Source organism: Anoplolepis gracilipes, chromosome 1 (genome assembly GCF_047496725.1).
Source record: "Anoplolepis gracilipes chromosome 1, ASM4749672v1, whole genome shotgun sequence".
In the NCBI taxonomy this organism is placed as follows: Eukaryota; Metazoa; Arthropoda; class Insecta; order Hymenoptera; family Formicidae; genus Anoplolepis; species Anoplolepis gracilipes.
In genome coordinates, this window is record NC_132970.1 from 19,103,153 (window position 1) to 19,125,109 (window position 21,957).

The following is a 21,957-nucleotide window of genomic DNA, read 5'->3' on the forward strand; positions in this document are numbered from 1 at the left end:
TCACAACTTCATATTTTTCTCAATTTTAGATATATTATAAACTGAAAATATCTGAAATAATAATCTAGAAATTTACTATATACTTCAAAAATTTATTTTATTTTATGTGTATAATATAAATAATTGCTTATTTTGTATAAAAATGAATATAATTGTTTTAAAAAAAATTAATAAAAAACATACTGAGCACTAAGTGGTCTTCCGGTATCTTCGCTGGCAAACTCCCACGTGCGTTCCTCCGTGTCTAGTCCGCAATAACTTATGTTATTTGTTGGATAATGTCTACGGAAAAATAGCTTTCTCGCATTGTCAGTCAAAGTAATGCCCTGTGTGGAAACTTTAAAATGAACAATTGTGGCTATCGGTAGCGGCTTCTGTTCGAATAGATTGGTGATAGCTTTTTTAATAGCTTGCGGTCCAGTCAAAGATTCCGTATCAATTGTATAAAGATACAGAACATTACAAGCTGCAATAATAATATTTAAACTATTTAATAAAAACTTCTTTAAAAACAGAGAAAGAGAGAGAGAGAGAGAGAGAGAGAGAGAGAGTTTTTTTAATCTTATCGTTAATAAATCGAAAAGAATTTGTAAGTGTAAAATTGTTCTAAGCTCAGAATCGATGCCTAGTAGGGAAATCAAATTTAAAGTTCCCCACCTTGCTTACTTCATTTAATTTGCTTTAAATTAAGTATACAAGATCAAATAAATCAAAACTTTTAAGTCTTCACTCAACTGTGATAAAATTTACACTTAAAATTTTCTTTTTATCATATCTATTTTAATATAACGTAGAAATATCATTAATGAATAATTAATTACCTGCTCCTTGAGCGAGAAGTTGTTGAGTACTATTAGTACCAGGTGAGTCCAAAGCTCTAGCGGCTGCTTCCGGTTCAGGTAGCAATAGTTGACAAGGTAACGCCATGGCCATTAGACTATGCTGGTAAACCAATGCCGAGAGTGAACTAAAGACCGGTTCGTTTGCGCATCCCTTTAGTCTGACGCCACGTGATGTTGGCTCGATCAGGAAGTGCCTGACGAGCTCGCTCGAAGGATCTCGTGGGCTGCTAGGCGCGCCGGGGGGTGGCGTTGCCACTTTCAATGCTAGCCCGAAGGCACCCGGGAACGAGTTGCTGTCTCGTACGACGAATGTGCCGGGTGTCGCGTCTTTCAGCATCGAAATTGCTGAAAAATTTTATCATGTTTATCTCCCGCAGCAAACGCAATTTTTTAAAATAATTGCATAACAAATTAAATAGAAGAGTTTATAAATCAAATTTGATTTTATTGCTATTGTTATATTTGATCCAGAAATTTTAAATACGCTTAGAATATTTATTCTTCATTTATTTGTGACTGTTCAGCATATTGTCGCCATGTAAGCGCCTATGGAGCGCCTGCACACAGGCAAACGTGCACGTGTACAATATGTGCAAAGCTTTCTCGCGTCGCGAGTAATTCACTGCCGCACCATAATATTATAATAAAAAAAATTAGTGTAATAATTAATAAAAAAATTGTTTAATTATAAAAGACAAGAAATTTGGAAATTACCTTGTTCTCGCGATATATTGGGTTTGTACCAAATTTTGCTGGTGTCGCGTACAAATTTCACGTTAGCGTCGGCTACCTCCTGCGGTTCCGTGTTCGAATGAACGCTGGAGCGTCGTGAACTATAATATTGAACCTGCGGTGAAGATTGACCACCACTATTGATTGAAGTATATGACGTAGCACTCTGTAAAATCCAGAAAACATAATCTATTCAAATATCATTTTTCATTCGTGTTGTATCAACATATCAAACATATAATTAACAAATATTTTAGTATTTTTTTTTTTCAATTATTATATCCACAATTAAATTATTTTTTAAAATAAAATTAGTAATAAAAAAATATATTGTTATCTAATTCAAAAGTTTAAATAAAATTTTGGTTTGATCGTAAGTTATAAAATATAAAATTGCTACTCTGTTTTTCCTTCTTTTTTTCTATCATTTTAATTATTATACAATTAAAACAACGATACTACACAGTTTTAATGTAATATAAGATTGCTTACCTTGGGGCTTTGGGCGAATTCTATATGGGTCGGTGTTCCAGGACTGCGCGAAACAGCCTGCGACTGCGACATCGCCGATTCGTTTAGCGGAGAAACAGGTCGGTCCTTGCTGCAAAATGAGTAACCCAGTGTAACGTTAAAAAATATTCCGCAAAAATGTCTCGACATTTCCGTGCAGGCAGACGTGTATTGGCTGACTCGTGCATAGTGCTATACATCGTGAGGAAAAACATTGGAGAAAAGTGGTACACACTCGTGGAAGAGAATCCGGAAAAGGCAAAAGGAGTGTCTAATGTTAAATGAAACGAACGCTTCTAGTGAAAAGCAGGAAAAAGGGGATTGATGTAGAAAAGATACTTTTCTCTCTGAATTTTCATAAGAATATTGGAGAAAAGTTGTCTGGGTTCTTCAATAATATAATTTATTTCTCCGATACATGTACTTATTCTATGAGAGATTTCTATGACACACGATGCAAGGAAACGCGAGTTTCTGTTAGTTTGAAAGTGCAACACACACATATATGGCCAGCATACGTGGACATGATTTATATTCATAATATAATCGAGTTAAATCTTTCTATTACAATTGCATGAAAGACATCAAGTATGATAAGTAAAACAATTTATTGTGATAAACTGTAGTGAGTTATGATCTTTCTATAATCTATAATGAATGTTTAAAATTTGTAGTTAATATTAATAAAAAGATGCAGATGGAAAAACAATAAAACTATGTAAAACTAATGTTATTAGGATTATGAAAGAAACGCAGAAAAAAATTTAATTTAGAGAAGATGTTTTCCATTCATCTATTATCGCGTAAATAAAAATGATTTATTATTCACGATATGATGCAGTCGCATTCCGAGCGTATCAACACGCGCGATTAGTAATATGACACAAAACATTCATGGTGCATATTTGGGCGCGACGCTCTCCGTCGCTGTGATTAACTCTAACGTCGTTAATTGCAAATATTCAATTACAGAGATCGCTTGTTCGCACGATTCTTCATGTATATTACCTATAGTCGAACGACGCCGATTGGTTAGTGAGCGGCCATCGTTTGTTATGCATTTGTTTAAGCGGCCCGCTTGCCGGAAAACTCAAGCGTCTAGAATCACGAATATCATTCTGCATCATCATTACCGCTTTCATCATCATTGCTTTGCAATTCTCTATCGTGTTTAAATAAATTCTTTTTACGTTATAGTACGTCATATATCATATGTATATGTGTTTTTAGAAATATTTTTGCAATATTTCAATTGATATTTTTGTCAAAATTTAAAAATTAAATATTTCTATATTTTAATGTCTCACGTCACAAAAATGATTTATGTCATAAAGCAGGAAGTTTTTTATTTTGTTTTTATTGTGTTTAATTTAAAATTGTCACGTAATTAAAATTAAATAATTAAAAGTGTTAAAATTCTCTCGCAGATAGAAATACCGGAACATAAATATATTAAAATCTTATTTATAGTTTATTCAACTGCAAAAAAAACTTTTTGGCATCGCAAAAAGATGCTAAAAATTTTTAATTTTCAATTTGTAATTATACATTGAAAATATAAATATGTAACAAATAGGAAGTAGAACCTACCGCTGTGTTGTCGGACTCTTGGGTGGAAGCCCCGTCTCCTTCGGGGCTTCTCTTCGTTCTTCGATATATATCGTTCGTTCGGCGCCGTAGTTCCCGACGTTATTGTTGTTGTTACCGCCGGCCTCGTTGCTAACATTATTATTATTGTTGCTAACATTATAGCTGTTGTTGGACGTCATATAAGTGCGATCACTGGCGAATGTCACCGTTGGCGACGCATTGTTGACGTATGGCGTTCGCGGATGGACCGGAAACGCCGGCGTCTGCGGTCGCGAAGCGCCGCTGATGACCGCGCTTCCAGGACTGACGCTTCTCTCGGTCCACGATGACGTCGAATCATTGTGTGGCTGCGTGGATTTCAAGGCGATTATTATAATTACATACATGCGTAACGCGAGGTGCGTAATAATAAAATGATGAAACATAGATTAGTCGCGAACAAAATATACACATCGCTGTTTCCTACGTCAATCTATGAGCGCTACCAGCCAAGCAAAGCGTGCTGGATAAGCTTGAAATACCGGATTGATGTTCAATTTTTGATAGCGACTAATCACCAGCAAAATGCATAAAATAATTGAAACGCTTGTTACGTGAAACATACGATTCCTGGGCAAGGACGCGGGATTTGCATGTGAGGGTAAAACAAACCTGAATGCAATTCTGCCATGCTTTTGGCGACTGATTAGGGGAGCAATTAGTAACATTGCTAGGTACACTGGTAGGTATTGTGTCAACGGCTGAGATTATGTGACTGCCAACAGGATGCTCGTTTTCGGTTTTAGGCGTGCTCGGAGACGTGCGAATCGGCGAGATTTCGGCTAGTGACTGAATGAGGCTCACGAGAGGATCAGGTTGATCGACCATCGTCAATAATCCGCCGTCCACCTGGTCGCCGCTGTTGGCCGAGTTATAACTCCCGGCGCTCTGATAAGCGACACGAGTCCGCGACTCAGGGCGCGCGCTTCGACTTGGCGTCGCGTATTCCTGAGTCGCGATCGTCTGCTTCCGCTCGATATGATCTGAGTTGCTATTGCTGACGCCGGATTGCAGCTGGTGATGACGATGCTCGCGCAACAAGGCATCCGCGCGCGCAAAACTATCGCTACGCGACTCCGGTCGCGGCGGCGGTGGCGGCTGCTGCTGCTGCTGCTGCTGTTGATGCTGATGCTGTTGCGGTCTCTCCGCGCTGTTGGAACTCGATTGCAGACTCGCTAACCCTAAGGGTGGCGCGGTCGCTAAGGCTGAGCGAGGGGATGTCGGAGGGCTCTGGAATGCAAGCCAAGCGCTATGCTACATGCCGGCGAACTAAGAGCATTTAATCTTTTCGGTGCTATGCTCCGAGTACCCACGATTACCCATTGCTAGCGGAGCTCTAAGCTCTCGAATCGTTATTAATTAATTGCGCGGGCTAATTAATGGCGCGAGTTAACGCGATGGAGTCGTAACGCAGCTGCCGTGTCAGCTGCAAATTGTTTACGTTGCACGAGATCGATGAAGAGAATGATCTTTTTTTGATAATACTGTGCAGTGTTTTGTAAACTTTAATTAAAACCACGAAACTCGTACCAATATAATGTATAATCTTTTACTATAGAATTATTTTTTCTTTATGAGAAATATTATATATTATTAATCACTGCAGCAGAACTTATTAGTCGATGAGCAACATTGACCTTACTCCGTACTGATAGATCATTTTTGTCTGTGATTTTTCTAACAACGTCAACTTGTCGAAAACAAATAATCGTAAAATAATATATTTAAGTAAATTATTTTTCAAATTTATTATTTTAGTCTTTATTTAGAATGTTCAAAGAAGGTATATATAAATTTTCAGATTTTTCAGATCACTTTTACATATTAATAAACTTATCGAAAATACGCTGACCCACCTGTACAGTTAGAAGGTGCCAAAAATAACAATACGGAGTAAGAGTTAATATATAATTAATGCGTTTGCTACTGACTAGTAATGAAACTTACAATAAAATTATATATTAATTAAATATTTAAATTTCAAAACGAATACTTTACTATGCAATTAATTTCTTTTTTGATAAGTATGAAGTACTGAAAGTATAACACAAAAAAGGATTAAAGGAAATTTCTATCTTGGATAGGTAATCGCCTTACGGTCTACGTTTTAAAGAGCTCGTTTCTTGCTATTTAGGAGGCTAACCATATGGTATTGTTATAAGATATAGCGTTGTTTGTGGTAGTTTCCTTGTTATCTATGGAACCTAAATTGTAGCTTTTGTGCTGCCGCCCTCTTATTGGCGTAAAGCGGAATCGATCGTACCACTGTTTTGAAACTCCATGCAAAGTAACCATTTATTTCGTTCAATATTATTCCTGGTTACTACAATTTCACTCATCAATTTTATAATATTATACTGTAATAATTGCAAGTTTTTTTAACATCCATAAAATGTAAAATATAAATGCAAACTGAATACAAAGTATTGATAAAACCTATCATCTGTATATATTATATCCGGTTATTCAAATTTTTAATATGTTGTATAAATGTTTTTATAATCGCTTATATATTTTTTATAGAGAAAGAGAACATAATTATAAATTATTAAAAATAATAATTATAATCGTATTACAATAATATACAACGCGATTATTCGAGAAACGACGGCACGTACGATTCCAGCGATCTAACGAGCAGAGAGTGTATCGAATATACCCGAAAATTGCACATATGAACTCACCTGACTGTCGCTGTACTTGCGATATTCGTAAGCGCGTTTTACGGAGACAAACGGTCGTTCGTTCATACTCTCCGCTCGTGGTCTGCCAAGGACGCCATTTCCAGCATTGCCGTTATATTTCCGGCTGCTCGATCTCTGCGGAAGTAGAGGACTAGCTGGTGCGGAGGTGTACGGAACAGCTTTCGAGGACGGCTAATCGATAAATGTACGAATGTCAATTAAATTAGTCCTAGAATGCGCGATTTTTCTTTTAATGAATGTTAAATCATCTAATCGCTTTTTGTTGTATCGGTAAATTAAAAAAAAAAAATTATAAAAAATATATATGCTTTTTTTGTAAAATATTTAGTTTTAAAAGTCACATAAGTACGTTTTTTTTTATTAAATACGTATTTCAATTTTCTTACATTATTCCTTGCATTCTAGGATTAATAATTATATTACTAAATAAATTATTCTCTACAATATGTATATACAATATATATTATATATATTTAATACAGTTATACGTAAGCTTCTTGTGCTATTAATTTTTGTCATAAAAAATTTCATATAAAAAAAAGTTATGATTAATTGATCACCAGATTAATTGTTTGTTTCTATTGACATGGGAATTTCTTACTTGTCCAGAAATGGAACTCGCTGCCCATATATCGTCATCGTCGTCGAGAACCGCCGAATCGCTCGCATAACCATCGTGTCTCAATATTCCCCTTTGCAAGCTCCTAAGTTCGCCGATGACACGGTTTCCGGTCTCTTGTCGCCAAAGTCGGCCAGGATTCCTTTCATCTCTCCTAGCGGCTAGTTTCAATTGTTGTTGTCTTAGCCACGATAATCTAACGATGACACAAAAAGGAAGAAAATATTTAATCGCGAGCTTTTTGATGTCTTTCTATCAAGCATACCGTGCACAAAAAGCAAAATAAAAAAAACGAGAATTACTTTATCAAGTAAAAATATGAGAGGCTCTTCAATAAATTGCTTTCATTATAAATTATCGATCTTCTCCAATAGTCGGTCGATGACGGAATCGAGTTTTCCAGTTCAATTTTTGTCGACAACGCGAAACATTTAATAGCACGTCGTGAGTAAAGCCAGATATTGTGATGACGTTTGTCGCTTTTGTGTCTCGCAACAGAGTCCTATCGTGTTACACGGCGTATAGATGAAAATACGAGAAGTTGCGGGCACTTTGTGGGGAACACAAGACGGTGACTCGGATAACACAGACTCGTTAGAACATGCCGGCTCTTCACAAATAGACTCGCGGAATTCTGCTACGCCAGATTCTGGACCTCCTACCGCGATAGACGCCGATAATTACACCCTGATCGATGAGGTCGCTTCGGGCCACCGGTCTGTAAGGCTCCGAAGAGCGTGTTACATCCAGCCGTTTCCTGAGATAATAAACGACGGCCTCGGTAACCAATCAGAGTAAGTCACGGAAGATTTTCTTTTTTTTTTTCTTTTTTTAATAACAAAATTTATATCCCGCCCGAACGCGCACAACCCCCGGGAGGGTTGTAAACTGCGCCTCGCAAGTAAACTTGTCGTTTGAGAAGAGCGTTGATTTAAAGACACGTCGCTTTAGATGTTCAAGTTTGCCGTTGGTTGTATTATAAAATTCTCTCTATCGCTTTTACATGTAAAATATTCATTGTAGCATAAAATATGCAATGTAAATGTGTACAAGATATATAATTACAATTTATTTTATGTCTAATGTAAAAATTTTCAATGTTTTAGGGAGAAGAGAAAAAGAGAGAAAGAGTTTTCAAGTTGAAAAAATAACAAATTAACTTTTCTAAAAAAAAAAAATTTTCGCGGTAGATTGTAGATATGTCTAAAAATGCAAAAAGTCGTTGAATAGTAAATGAAGAGTACCACTTTAAAAGCATCAAATATGAAAAATATTGGAATCGTGAGTTTATATCAACCTTGACCAATTCGTTGAATTTTTCGCGATTCTCTGTGTTTATTTTAAATGTATTCATTGATTGAAATATCGATTTGTGTTTCTGGGAAAGTCCAAACACGATACGTCGTATTATTAAAACAAAGAAATATTGAATTCCATCCCTTTTCTATTATTCATGACGAATAGCAAATACTCTTTTATCTGTGTTGATTTCCTTTCATCATTCAATTGCGACAAAAGTTTACTTTCTCGCTCAAATATTATTTCTTTTCTTCTGTTGAATATATGCAATTTACTACCTTTAGATTTTAGAATATGAAAAACTATCGAAAAGTCTTACCCTTTTTTTCGTTAATATTATCGTTATTTTATTTTATACATAATTCAACTTGTTAATTTTAAATTGTTGATAACGAACTGGTTATAGCATATATACATATATTTCATCGCTAATATTAGTAGAAATTAAAACAAACGCATGGCTTGCATGCAAACCAAGCGTGGTCCAAAACGCAATTATGTATGCATGCGAGATCTCATCTACATAACGATGCAATGTGCGTCAATTCACCCGATAGGTGGATTTTAAATTGAAATAATCTTTGTTTATGTCAAAACAAAAAATGGAAATTATGAATTTACACGAAACGTACAAATTTGGCTATTTAAGAATAAATTATGCTATAGTTCATTATACATATAATTCTATGTTTATTTATGTTTATTATATGTAATTGTTAATAATTTCTATTTTATAATTTTACTTCTGTTATGTCAATTTCATATTTATTTCCGTTTGCTGTCGTCATGTGGCATTTAAAATAAATACATTTTTTTATAAGCTTGATAATTATAATTTCTATTTATTAATTATTAAAGTTACAAAAATATACCTTCTTTTACATAATAACACAGTGACAAACGGAAATATAAAATTGACATAACAAATTAAATTTTCTATATTATTAGTAACTTTCTATCTTATCAATTGCCGTCGTTTATTATTTGCATCATTTTTACGCAGCATCATCTTGTTTATCTGGCATAGTAATTTGCGAAGCTGCATTAAAAATGTATGAATATGTAAAAGTATAATAAAGAAGATTGAATAAAAAGGTTTTCCGCGTGCAATAAAAAAGTTTAAGAAAGTCTCGTCCATTCAAAGAAATGACACAAGCCCGAGGTTGGATAGAAATTATGAGACTTTATGTGCGACTTTCGTGCTTTTATCTCGCTTTCTAACAACTTCCGTTTCCGAGTGTTGTTTCTCTGGTGCCTTCACACTGATAAAAAAAGAAATATTATCGAAAAATAAAAATAAAAAGAAAAAGAGAGCAAAGTTGCAGAAAAACCGAAAATGTAGTGACTACAAATAAATAAATAAAAAATAAAATTGTAGTATTTTAATATAACAGTGTGTGAATTGAAGTAGATAATTATCTTTTTTAATTATTTAATCTTGAAATTTTATTAAAAAATAATATACTAATAATATTTATTATTATATATCGATTATAATGTTCTGAGACAAAGAATTATTTTGTTTTTAACGAGAAACATTTAAATTATCTCACTAGTGAATATAGATAATTTTATATGTATGAGTAAATGAAAATAAATAAGATGGAGGCCGAATGAGTTATATTCATAGTTCTACATTTAATGGCCAATTTAACGTGTCTCTTTCGGCCGTTCTATATTTATAATTACATCAGAGAGCGACCAGTCTCGTGAAAGAGGGAGAAAAAGAGAAAGAAAAATAGGTAATTCCTTCATCTCTTAAGCTTCATCATATTTCTTCTCGATGATACAATCATCGCAATATTGCGATCCCTTAGGAAAATCTCTAAAATGTGTTCATTAAGTAACACGATATTACACGACATGATATTATTTTAGTGAGAATGATAATGAATAAAACAAAAATCTCTGATGTTTTCATGGCTAGAACGTCACGTTTCCTTCACCCGCGAGAAAGCGGACCTGCCGAACATCCGTCGACCATAAACGTCATCTATTTCCTGTCTGGGGTGAGAAGTATCTCTTCGTAAAATAACCGCATGAAATCTCGCGGTTATTCGCGTCTAGCGTAAAATCGCTTTGCTCGCGGAGGGAAGTCGTGCGTTTATTTTCACGGCGTTTCGTGTGGTGCGCAATACGATGCCACGAATTTTACGGTGTGGATATTTGATTCGTTGTATCTAACGAGCTACCATTTATCCTCCATAATTCCACATTTTATAAAGCTCTCTTAGGGTGAGTGATTAAAAAAATGAGCAGAGGCTGAAAATTGTTAACTTTAAAGTGTAAATTTTTACAAACTAAATAATATTCGGCGTAAAAATATACAAAATCTACAATAATATTTTATTAAAAATAATATTATAAAAACAAAGATTTATATGAGATAAATAATATAATAAATATCTTTTCAGAAAAATTCTATTTTCAATCAGATAAAAGGCAATTAAATTTATAATTTAAAAATAAAAACATTTTCTGCACACCTGTAAAAAATTACAAAATTATTCTAAAAAAAAAAAAGAATCGTGCAATGCAATGATACTGGTTTTTTTTTGGTATGTTTTTATTAATACTGCAGTGAAAGAGTGACGGCGTGACACGGTATATGTATCACTTTATAGTCGGGTCAAACCGAACAAAGTTAACAGACTTGTTTAATGCGATCGTGCGTGCTTTCTCCTCCATTCGGGCGCGGCATCTCATTCGCAAAATGTACGGGGCGGGACTGGACCGCGAAAGTCTCTCAGTAAAAAAATTGATGACTTCGAGGTGAATGGCGTTATATAGTAACTGCACATTTATAGGATGCGTTCACGTTTATGAAACGTGTGATATAACAAATGCAATTCTTTTTCGAAATATTATTATGCATGCCTGTTTAACATTAATTCTACTTATGCCATTGTACACAAGTATATAGCATTAAACATAACTTAAATGTATATGTAGAAAAAATTAATGCAACTTAACAAAACGCTTAATTCATTTAAAAAATAATAATTTGTAACGAAGTAGAATCAATTGATTTTGCGTGGATCAATTAATTTTTGTATATCTTTCAAGTATATGATTTGTTTTTATTTATTAAGATACGTTTGTATAACAAATTTTTTATTTATTTATAAAATTTTCAATTTATTAAAGAATTGTAACAGACCTAAATAATAAAAAAAAAAAGTTAATAAGCAATAAGTTCATATCACAAATATTCTGTTTATTCGCGGTCAGTTCTTGCAATCAATTAGCATTAAATTAGCACTTTGCGTAGTTTCATTGACTGCAATTAGCTACTTACATCTTGAGGTCTCACGTCATTCGTGAGATACTATCGACCATCAACGAAGATGTAAGATTTCCTCTTTTATTCACGTTACTAACAAGATGACTCATGACAACCGCGTTTACCATTCGCGGCAAAAGTATCGCGTCTTATAACTGAGTATAAGTCGACAATTTATGAATTGTCCATGATCGGCGAATTTTTTTGCTATCTCTCTCTTTCTTTCTCCCTTCTCTCTCTGCCTTTAACTCAAGCGCGGGCGCGCTTCTTTTACGGTGCCCCATTTGGACAATGCATTGCGACACTGCACCGGCAGACGATCGTCTGTAAGCTTTGCCAGAAGTACGGCCCACTCATCGCGATTTCCCTTGCCAACGTTCACGGAAACCTAGTCTAATCTCTGCTTTTGCAATATCGCGATTTATTTGCTTCAAGGAAACCGTTTTCGATCGTTGACAGGACAAAATGAGTAGGTATCGTATGTCGCTAGATACGAAGAACGTGAATTTCTCTCAGAAATACTGAAAGAGAGAGAGAAAGAAAGAGAGAAAGAAAGATAAAAGCGAATAGTTAATAATGTTTTGCAGAGAGGATAGAGTTGCATGAACGCGACGATAATTTTAGACACCATTAACGAAGCGAGAATATTTTAATGTTTTTGCTATTATTTTTCAAATGCTTGATGGAGTTAAAAGTATTTGTTGCATCGCAAATGAAGATTTATAAATCAGTACATAAGGTATAAAAGATCACTTACCCATCAATGTGATCAGTTCCACCCTTCACGGGTCCGTTCGCAAACTCTGGCGGCGGATCCGGAGTATTAGGACTCAAGGGGCTGATGGGTCTCCTGGAATTTTCGCCGAGAATATCCTCGAAATCTACGACAGGCGCCACGCCGCGCACAGACGCTTTCCTCACTAACGATGGCGATGACAGTTTCTGATGCTTGATCATGTCGGTGGTGGCACCGTACGAGAACGGCTGACTGGTCTGCCTAGCGTGATATGGGATATCTTCGTCAATAAAGTCGATATTGCCAGGCGGGGAGAAGGAATCGGCGTGCTTCCTGTAAGAGTCGTTGGAAGACTCGGATATCTTGCGGTCTGGCGACATGCGATACTCAAAATCGTCCCTTCGATGCTCGACACTGTTCTTCAGGGTGCTGTAGCTGCTGCTGGAGTTGTAGGGCGGAATGGATTCCTTGCCGTAGCTTCTGTAAGAGTCCTTCAAAGTAGAATAAGTAGACGTTGGATGACTGCTACCGTGGCTGCTGTAGCTGCGCGTTTCTTGAATGTACATCTTCTCGCTTCGTTCGCGGTTGTAGTCATCTGTCGGAGGGTCTGGCATAGACTACGAGGAAATTTATAATTTGAATGGCGCACATTTTTTTCAAACTTTTCTTTTCTCAATTTTTGTATATCAATGATTAATATAATAAAAATTATTTACATTATGCATACATACTTTTGAATAATTGATTAAATTATATTACCTCGACGGTGAGCATCATATCATGAAGAAGCTTATCGAGATCTCCGTGAGCTTGATTGTCCTGCTCGAGTTCTGGTGGACTGGGTTTTTGTGGTGGTGCACTACTTATGCCACTGTCCATGGAAACCGTCAATGGCGAGCCACGGGCACCTCCTGCACCACCCTGATGTACCACAGCATACAACGATCCATCTATAGGACCACACGTGTAACCCAAGCCACGAGGTGAAGTCTGAACTGAAGAACTTGAGGGAGGCGGAGGTGACAGTGGAGTCTCACGGCCTTCTAGAAAAAAAACATGTATTCACATATAGTAAAATAATGACAATTTAAAAAATATATATACCTATATATATATTTTAGCACATAAAGTTTTATCACATATATTTTTTTTGTAATTGTTATCAACTGTATTTTTTTGTAACATTTTATTATTTTATTTTTTGTATTTCTATTATTTTATTTTGTAATTGTATTGCCATTGCCAGTTCTAATTTTTTTTTAAATTACATTAATAAATAAATAGTAGGGCATAATTTTTAAATAATTTTTCTACAAATTGTCTTTTTCAAATTATTTGTAACCAATTAATATTAAGTACATAAATTAAATTACATAAATAAAATATTCTAGATTTGAATAGCAATGCAGCTCTCATGGAAAAAAACAAGGCGCAAATAAATTCTTTCAAATTATTCTTGTGTTGGAATAGCTGCGGGTGCCCGCGTATAAACTATAATTCCGCGAGCCCCGGGAAATCGAGGAGCTTGTTAGAGGAACAACTGTCAGCTATAAATTGTTGACGCTGCTCTCAAATACGAATCGCAACGAGTTAAGAATTGTTCATTTCCTTTTTCCTTTCAACCAGCACATCATGCCATTAAAGCTAATTGTTCAGTTTTTAAAATATTAGAAGTATCCATAATTGAAGTGTTTACAACTTATAATTAGTCATTTATAACATATAAAAACAACGATTCAATAATATAATTTGGTCTAACTTTGACAAATTTTAAATCTAATTTACAAACATTTAATTTACGTCTTAATAAAAAATGCATCAACATCTATATAGAAATAAAAAAAAAATGTAATCTTTGCGTTAATATAAATGTTTTTATAAAGTCCGTGTTGAAAATGAATCTATAATAAGTTTTGTCCATCATGTTGGGAACGGTTCTATAATAAGTTTTTTAACAAAGTCAATTTCGTAATTCAAACGGCTGTAGACAATGTTTATTCGAAGCATTAATCTGGAAATTCATTGCACTGTGTCGTAGTTGCCAAGTTTGCAACAAGAATTTCTGGAAGTCCATGACAAACTGTAATTACTTGTTCCCCTTCAGCGTCTCGGCCACTTTCCTTAGGGCGCAATTTCGAAGAAGTCTTTTTTCCCGGTGACCGCGTGACATGAGGCTAACCTACCTACCCCAAGGATTACGTCATCTAAGGCGCGCAAATTACTCAACCATGAAACGGATTAATCGTAAATTGGTGCAACACTTTTGAGCGAAAGAGAAAGGAATATATATGAATAAATGGTATTTCGTATCTCGATGAGATCTGAAAATTACAAAAATTTCATATCTTGAAAAATTTTAAGATTTTACAGCTGTAAGAGAAAATTTAAATAGATATAAAAATAAATTGGATATATATATTAATGATAACTATCATTCTCAGTTATTAAATGCAAATTCGAAAACTATTTTTCGTAAAAATTATTTTAACATTAGCTTAATGATTAAAAATGATAATGAATGAAGTCAAAAAGTATGCTGTATATATCATTAAGAGTTTTCAACATGTTGATAAAATTTCACTAGCTAGCCATTAATGGCGTGAAAGCTTCTGGGAGCTGAATCTATTTCGAATAAAAAGATAAGTAAGAAGAAAGCGAGCGAGCGATGGTAAGAAGTTTATTTAACTCACTGACGAACTTGGATAACAATGTTGAGGATAAAAAGGCGCGAACCTAACTGTAGATATAAAGTAACAAAATCGAGAACACGCCGGAACCAGGGTCCAACTTTCTACGAATACGATAAAACTTCAGCCGAATCTACCCACGCGGAATGGAAATACGATGGGAAAATGAAAGTTTAGATGTGCGGTTATAAAGTTTTCCAGGTGTTAAGTATCCAATTACTTCGAGATATCGACAATTCACATTTATGTACGAGAGATAATGATGAAAACAAGACGACAAGCTAAAGTGCATCCCATGCAGTAACAATTATCTTCGCGCTTGTACACATATCTCCCATGTGTAATGCATGTATGTAATAAGATCTGTCTTCAAAAATAACACGCAAATATTTGTTTTAAACAAGTAAAAGGTTAATAACACGACAAAAACATCAGTTCATCGTGCAAACGAGAATAACATATTTTCACAAAGTATTCGATGAAGATTAATCCATATTCCAGTTGATATGTCCTACGGCGCTGTTCGGTATGCTTTTCCTTCCGTTTGCATAGTTCTTCATTTTATACACATAATTGACAACCGCTATATTCTCGAGGAAGGCGAAGAGAATGACAGTAGAAAATGATATTCGTGAGAATACCATAGGCCATGGGATCGGATATGAGCTTTGAGACAAAGGATGGTTCTCGGTGCGAGGGGTCCTTAACGGATCTCTCCGTCGAGATGCGTATCTGGTAGCGCCGCATGCGTACACGCAGAATTTCGCGGCAGCTTATTTTTCGCCCAGCATCAACATTTGTTTTCTTCTTTCTTTTTCTTTCTCTCTTTCTATCTCTCGATCTCTTTGATCCGGCAATTTCTGGGCACCGCCGGACGCAAGTGGCCAATGCACTTGGCGCTTCAGGCCTCTGTCACACTCTACGTCTCTCTTTCTCCGATGACAGCGGCGGCCGCGGCACTTTGCGCTAACGCAATTGTGCCGATTAAGCGCTGGATTATCGGATTTAATTGGAATTCCCGGGGTATAATTATATGTCTAAGTGAAGTGCGCCGCATACTCTCGATTGAGCTCGTTCTTAACATAATCCGCCTGCCGGAATGTCCGTTCTTTCGTCCCGCTGGCTGGCTGAAACGACTGCTCTGGCATTTGCGAAACACGTGTCATATTATTTATATAGTGCATCTGACATTTTACAAGATATATCTTTATAACCAACATGTTTGTGCAAATCGGTATTTTTTGACTCGAGTAAATTAATATGTACGTCAACGTCACGGCGCATGCGTTATTAAATTGCTTATTCATGTAACCTTGAGATAATTAAAGATTGAATTAACTAGCTTCAAATTAACTAAAGTTTCTTGTGGCTTTAATAACTCAAGTAATTGTATATATTTTTGCTGATATATTTTTATAATTCTCTCTGTATTTTCTTCATAAAATTATAAATATTCTGATTTTATCAACAACATCCACACTAACGTAAAAATGTAGATAGCCGTCACAAATCACGCTATTATCGTATTTACCAACAAGTTTGCTATGATAATGGCATGATCAAGATCGGGCTAATTTCAGATCATCACGGGAGAGATTTTGCGAAGGACACCTCGAATACGATATAATCTCCTAGAGCTGTTTGCGAGGAGATCCTCATCTGAATTCAATTCACGTCCCTGCTATCTCGTCGACATATCGCGCCCAGTATAAATCATTTTTATTTGACCGATTCACTTGCTTGTTATACTTAAGCCGGGTAGTCTATCAATGATGATTAATCTACCATTTTAGATAGATGAACTCATTTAATGTTTATTCGTGCGAGTAAGCAGGATCGCACTTGAAAATCGTGGAATCGAAAGTGAATTCTTCTAAACATTTCATTTTTTTCACACTTTTATTTCCTAAAATATGTATAACTAAAAGAATATTCTGCTGCTGATAACTTCATCACTTTATATTACAACACAAAATTAAAAAGAGAATGCGTATGATAATAATTACATAATAATAAAAAACACAATATGTAATATTGAATTTTGAAAATTGGAATTATAAAAACGTTATTGCATTTAGCTCTCCAAATAAAATTGGTCTTATACATGATATAACGCTGAATGTATCAGCAAAACCTATTTTCGCATGCATATGTTTAAAAATGAGAATTCTGTCATGGCTTGTCGATCGAAGATTATTGCTATTGCAATGTAATCCTTTTCAGAACACGATGATGAAATTCAAATATGAGGAACATGATCGACGATGTTATACATGAAAACTTAATGGTATATTGACGAAGGTGGAAGTATGAAATGTACTGGCATAATCGACAAATTGCTGTGTTTTTACACTAATAATAATAAACAAGAAGAATCCACAATATTTTTATAAATAAACATTTTTTCATTGATATTCGTAATGACATTTGCGATTTTTTTTAAATCTGAAATTATATCATGTCAATCCGGATGCAATAAAATGTACCACTTCGAATACCACCTACATCGAGACCACCTTGGGCTTTCTTCGAAGAACGGATTTTACGGAAGAGGAACGCACGATCGATGATTTTGGTTGATTGAAGCAAGTTCTCATCGACGTCATATAAAGGCAACGGACGAAGGAAAGTCGTAACATTGCATCGTTAAATTGCGTGCTCCTGAGCATTTATCCGTGAACGTGTGTGTTAGTTCGAGATTGACGTATCGTTTGGAGAAAAAGAGTGAGGCTAAAAGAGTGAGACGGGTAGCTATTACCAGTCAACCCTATTAAATTATCGGAAGCATCTCATATAATCCAGACATGTGACATGGCTGACATAATAAGTGTGATTAAATTGCCGGCGCGCGAGCACTAATAATAGTTACTAATAATAGTAACGCGAGAAAAATGCCAATACTTTGCGCGTATAAATCGCACGATAGTCAGTAACATCGGGGTACGAAAACAACAATTAATCAAACGACAATCTACGAAAATAAATTAATTAAATTCAGACCCTTCCTTGGGTATCGCGGAAAACCGATATTCTGGGAAATGCAGGCGGCGCGACGGCGCCTCGTATCTTTGAAAGCACGAGTGATCTTCGCGTTTATCACGTCCGAGAGTGGTGTGCATATAAATTTCGTTGCGATGCATTCCAGAAAGAGGCGCTCGCAGCTGCAACCGCACATCGCGAGGCCGCGCAGCTGATCACGCGACGGATAGCGGCGTCGCCGTCGGCCGCACGCTCCGACGCGAATCGACCGGGGATTTATTGCGTCAAATGATACCGTCGACTAGCTTTCCGTCCGACCCTCATTGCAGCTTCTCCGACGCGCGTCCTGCTTTTTGCACCGCGCTACTCCGCGAGAGCGCGCGATGCGGCATCATCAAGAAATCGGCTCGCGCGCGATTTATCGCCGTCATTCATCATCCGCGAGAGCGATCGCATAACGGGCGATCGAAATGTCTGGGACGAGATGTGCGCGTCGACGGAAGACGTATCGGCGATTTGTAAATTTAAATTTCATCATTCGATTTGACGGGAAAAATTCTTGAACGTGGCAGCGTGAAAAGTTTGAAGCTATAGGTATTTGAAACAAGATGAATATGTAATTTGCACTTGCAACAAATTATAAATATATTTAATGTTATATAAATACATATATTTAATAGATATTTGTAAAATAAATATATTTAAAAAAATATTACTAAATGTACTTAATATTAGATATTTCTAAAATAAAAGAAATTTTTTTTCAATCACATCAAATTAAGAAAATAATTAATACTGAAAATTATAAAAAATTTATGAAACAAGTTTGTAGTGAATACAGTCAAGACAAGAGACTTGGAAAGATCCAAATAGGATGAAAAAGAAATTTAATTTGAATCCGATACAACGTTTATTAAAAGTACCATAAAATATCACCGTCATTTAACGTTACCCCGATTTACAAGTTTAACGAGTTTCACCGTGTTCCGGAACAAACAATCTTCCAAGAGGATGATATAAATTTTCCGGCGTCCTAATATAAACGTCAAAGCAAGCGACCACGAGCAAATACGAGAGGAGACCACGATCAATTAACACTATCGCAAATACTAGTCTTATAGCGATTTTAGATCTGGCCGAAGATTTTATCAACGAGATATCGATGTCGCAATACGCGTTATAAAATCATTCGCAAATGGGTAAACTGATAAAATTTATCTCTACCATAAAAAAGGAATGCGTCTCACGAAAAAGCTTAAAAAAACATCTTCGCGGAAGTAATGTCGATTATCTTCGATGAATCATAAATCGAGAATATCAACTGTGTCATTTTAATCGGTAAACTTAATTTAAAATATCTCATATAAGGAATTTTAAAATATGTAAAAAATATGTAAAAAAAAGTAATATTTATAGAATACGTATCATATACTATATTTGTTTGAATAAAAAGAATAATGGTGTTAATTTTATTCATTAAAATTTTATTGTGATATTTATATAATTAAATTGCTGAAAAAAATTATTTTGCGATGATTATTAAGCTTGATGCATTTCGACAAAATAGATTGCAGTTCATGTAACTATTACGATCAAAACAATTACAAGGACAACGACGTATGTATGTAACCACTAACCACCAACTATTTCAATTTCTCGTTCCTTAACACCGCGAATGAATTGCGCATTCGCGCAACGATATCTGGCTGGATATGGTAATTAGATTCTCGTGCGGGAACGTCATCGCTTTAGCCGGCTTGAATGTTTCTCTCTCTTTCTCTCTCTCTCTCTCTCTCTCTCTCTCTCTCTCTCTCTCTCTCTCTCTCCTTCTCTCTCTGTCGCTCTTTTGAGAGCGAGTTTATAGTTGATCGTGGTTGTTAACTTATTTACCGCTACGCAGCTATGATTTAACCGAGGAATTTAGGGACGGAGCGCGAGAGTATGGGTATGGGTATGGTGGCGAGTATGAGAAATTTAAGGACGCGATTCAGTGCACTCGACAGGTTTACGACACTCGACGGGTTTCCGCTGCATATTCAGATGCGAATGTAAATGGAAACTTCCCTGGCGACTTACGCCCTTGGACTTGTAATAAAAATTCTAGAAGGAAGTCTATGGAACATGACAGCACTAGCATGGTAGGAAGTCTTGATAGCGGAAGACTGGTAGTGGTTCCAGTGTAATGAAGTTGAACTTAAATTACGTTATCCTTTACGTGAAAATACACGAGAATTCCTATATAAAGCATTCATCGTCAATTTTAAAAAATATAGTATTATAAAAATTATAGTATTTGAATAATTTCTCAAAAATCTATCTTTTTTATTTTGTATTTTTAAACGAATCTCTTTAATTACATTTTTTTTCAAACAAAACGACAGACAATCATAATTAACCTAGTAACTGATCTGCATATCAAAGCAGCCGCCTACGTAGATTCAATGCGTACAATACGCACTGTCTTTGTGTTTTGAAACTTTTTTCACTCGGCATCACATAACCATTACATTCTTCCTCGCCCCTCCATTTTGGCGAACAGATCGCTCATGCGCAAAGTATTAAAATTTAACATCCTTCTTTTGGAAGGATTTCTATTCATCAGCGTAGTGAGCCGTCATTATCTCCAGGTGGATGACGAAGAGCGAGGCGGCAAGAGAAATAAGTGGTACTCGATGCGTACGAGAAAGAAAAAGAAAGAAAGACAGAGAGACGTACGAACGAATTACTCGTTTGACGGCCTTATAGAGATTCATGAGACGCCGATGGGAAGTGAGCACCGAGATCTAGTCAGGGATGCACGTTCCCCGCATCCGATGACAAAAATGCGAAAGACGGAGGCGTGGTAGCCGTAGGGAAAGATGTAAAGGGTGCGCGCGGACCAAGTTATGATTAAGGGTGTTGATAAGTAAGGCGGTTCGCAAAACTAGTCTATGAGCATGAAAATTGATCAACAGATTTTATTAATTACGTTTTGTTTTTATATACTAAGGTAGTCAAAGAGATATTTTTTTTTAAAAGGAAGAGAGAATTATTAATTTAATATAAAACAGTTAAAAACAATTGGATACGTGTGACATAAAGTTACAAGTAGAACAGAATGCATTCACATTCAAACTCTATTCCTTTTTTTTAATTAATTAAAGAGAAATTATTTTTATTTTTCTAAATATTTAATTATAAAAACAAAAAAATGAACATGGATGAAACTGTCTCTCACTTATTACATCACATTCTTGGCTCATTAAATTTTTTAACTTAATTACTCATCGCATACTAGAGTGTTTATTTTATTATCATATTATTCGTACCGAATGATGTATCAAGCTCCAATAGTGTCAGCCATTGAAACCATTTAGTTGCACTAAACACATAAGCGATTCCTAATGCGGATTAACCGGCGACTAAGAAAGAATACCGATACTTCTTCGGCAAGTTGCTTAGGATTCAACGGTAACGAGAAAACAACGAGTGTTCCGTTCACCGGGAGCACAGAAACGGCACTGTGCGTTGCAAATGCTGTACGATAGTGATCACTACCACCACCACCGTCATTCGCATTAACCACCACTACCATCGTCTCCGTTCTCGTCATCATCATCGGCGGCCAGGCTAACGTCCTACGCGCAAAGAAGTTGGCATGACGCTATGGAGTTTCGGAACGTTGCCTCTCCTCACGCGGCTCCATATAAACACACGCGTGCACGACGATGCACGTGCGTGTAGATATGCGCGACGCGGTTTCGCAGCGACTCGAATCGCGCAGCTTCATCTTTTTCGAGAGATCCACACATGAATCGTCCCTTTGAAATTCATATACAAAGGCACATGTTCGTGTATTTAGGACGTGTAATGTTTATGTACGTATGAGATTATATATATTCGATTCGAATACATATTTTCTGAGGCGCCCATGTATAAGTAGGTCACATACTTTCT

At 35.8% G+C, this 21,957-nt stretch overlaps 1 protein-coding gene across 16 annotated transcripts in view; it reads right to left on the reverse strand.

Moving 5' to 3' along the window:
• The window catches only part of By (focal adhesion protein tensin), a 173,276-nt gene that overhangs the window by 3,568 nt on the left and 147,751 nt on the right, over nucleotides 1-21,957 (reverse strand). For 12 of the 16 annotated variants that reach the window (XM_072889712.1, XM_072889779.1, XM_072889810.1 and 9 more), the window contains 11 exons: nucleotides 13,115-13,398; nucleotides 12,377-12,972; nucleotides 7,020-7,233; nucleotides 6,398-6,589; nucleotides 4,326-4,943; nucleotides 3,675-4,021; nucleotides 3,093-3,182; nucleotides 2,067-2,175; nucleotides 1,557-1,740; nucleotides 822-1,187; nucleotides 184-466 (listed from right to left, as the gene is read on the reverse strand). In XM_072889712.1, coding sequence (XP_072745813.1) covers nucleotides 184-466; nucleotides 822-1,187; nucleotides 1,557-1,740; nucleotides 2,067-2,175; nucleotides 3,093-3,182; nucleotides 3,675-4,021; nucleotides 4,326-4,943; nucleotides 6,398-6,589; nucleotides 7,020-7,233; nucleotides 12,377-12,972; nucleotides 13,115-13,398 — 3,283 coding nt within the window. The remainder of the gene's footprint in view (nucleotides 1-183; nucleotides 467-821; nucleotides 1,188-1,556; nucleotides 1,741-2,066; nucleotides 2,176-3,092; nucleotides 3,183-3,674; nucleotides 4,022-4,325; nucleotides 4,944-6,397; nucleotides 6,590-7,019; nucleotides 7,234-12,376; nucleotides 12,973-13,114; nucleotides 13,399-21,957) is intronic. The other 4 variants (XM_072889717.1, XM_072889728.1, XM_072889830.1 and 1 more) reach the window with 4 other exon arrangements.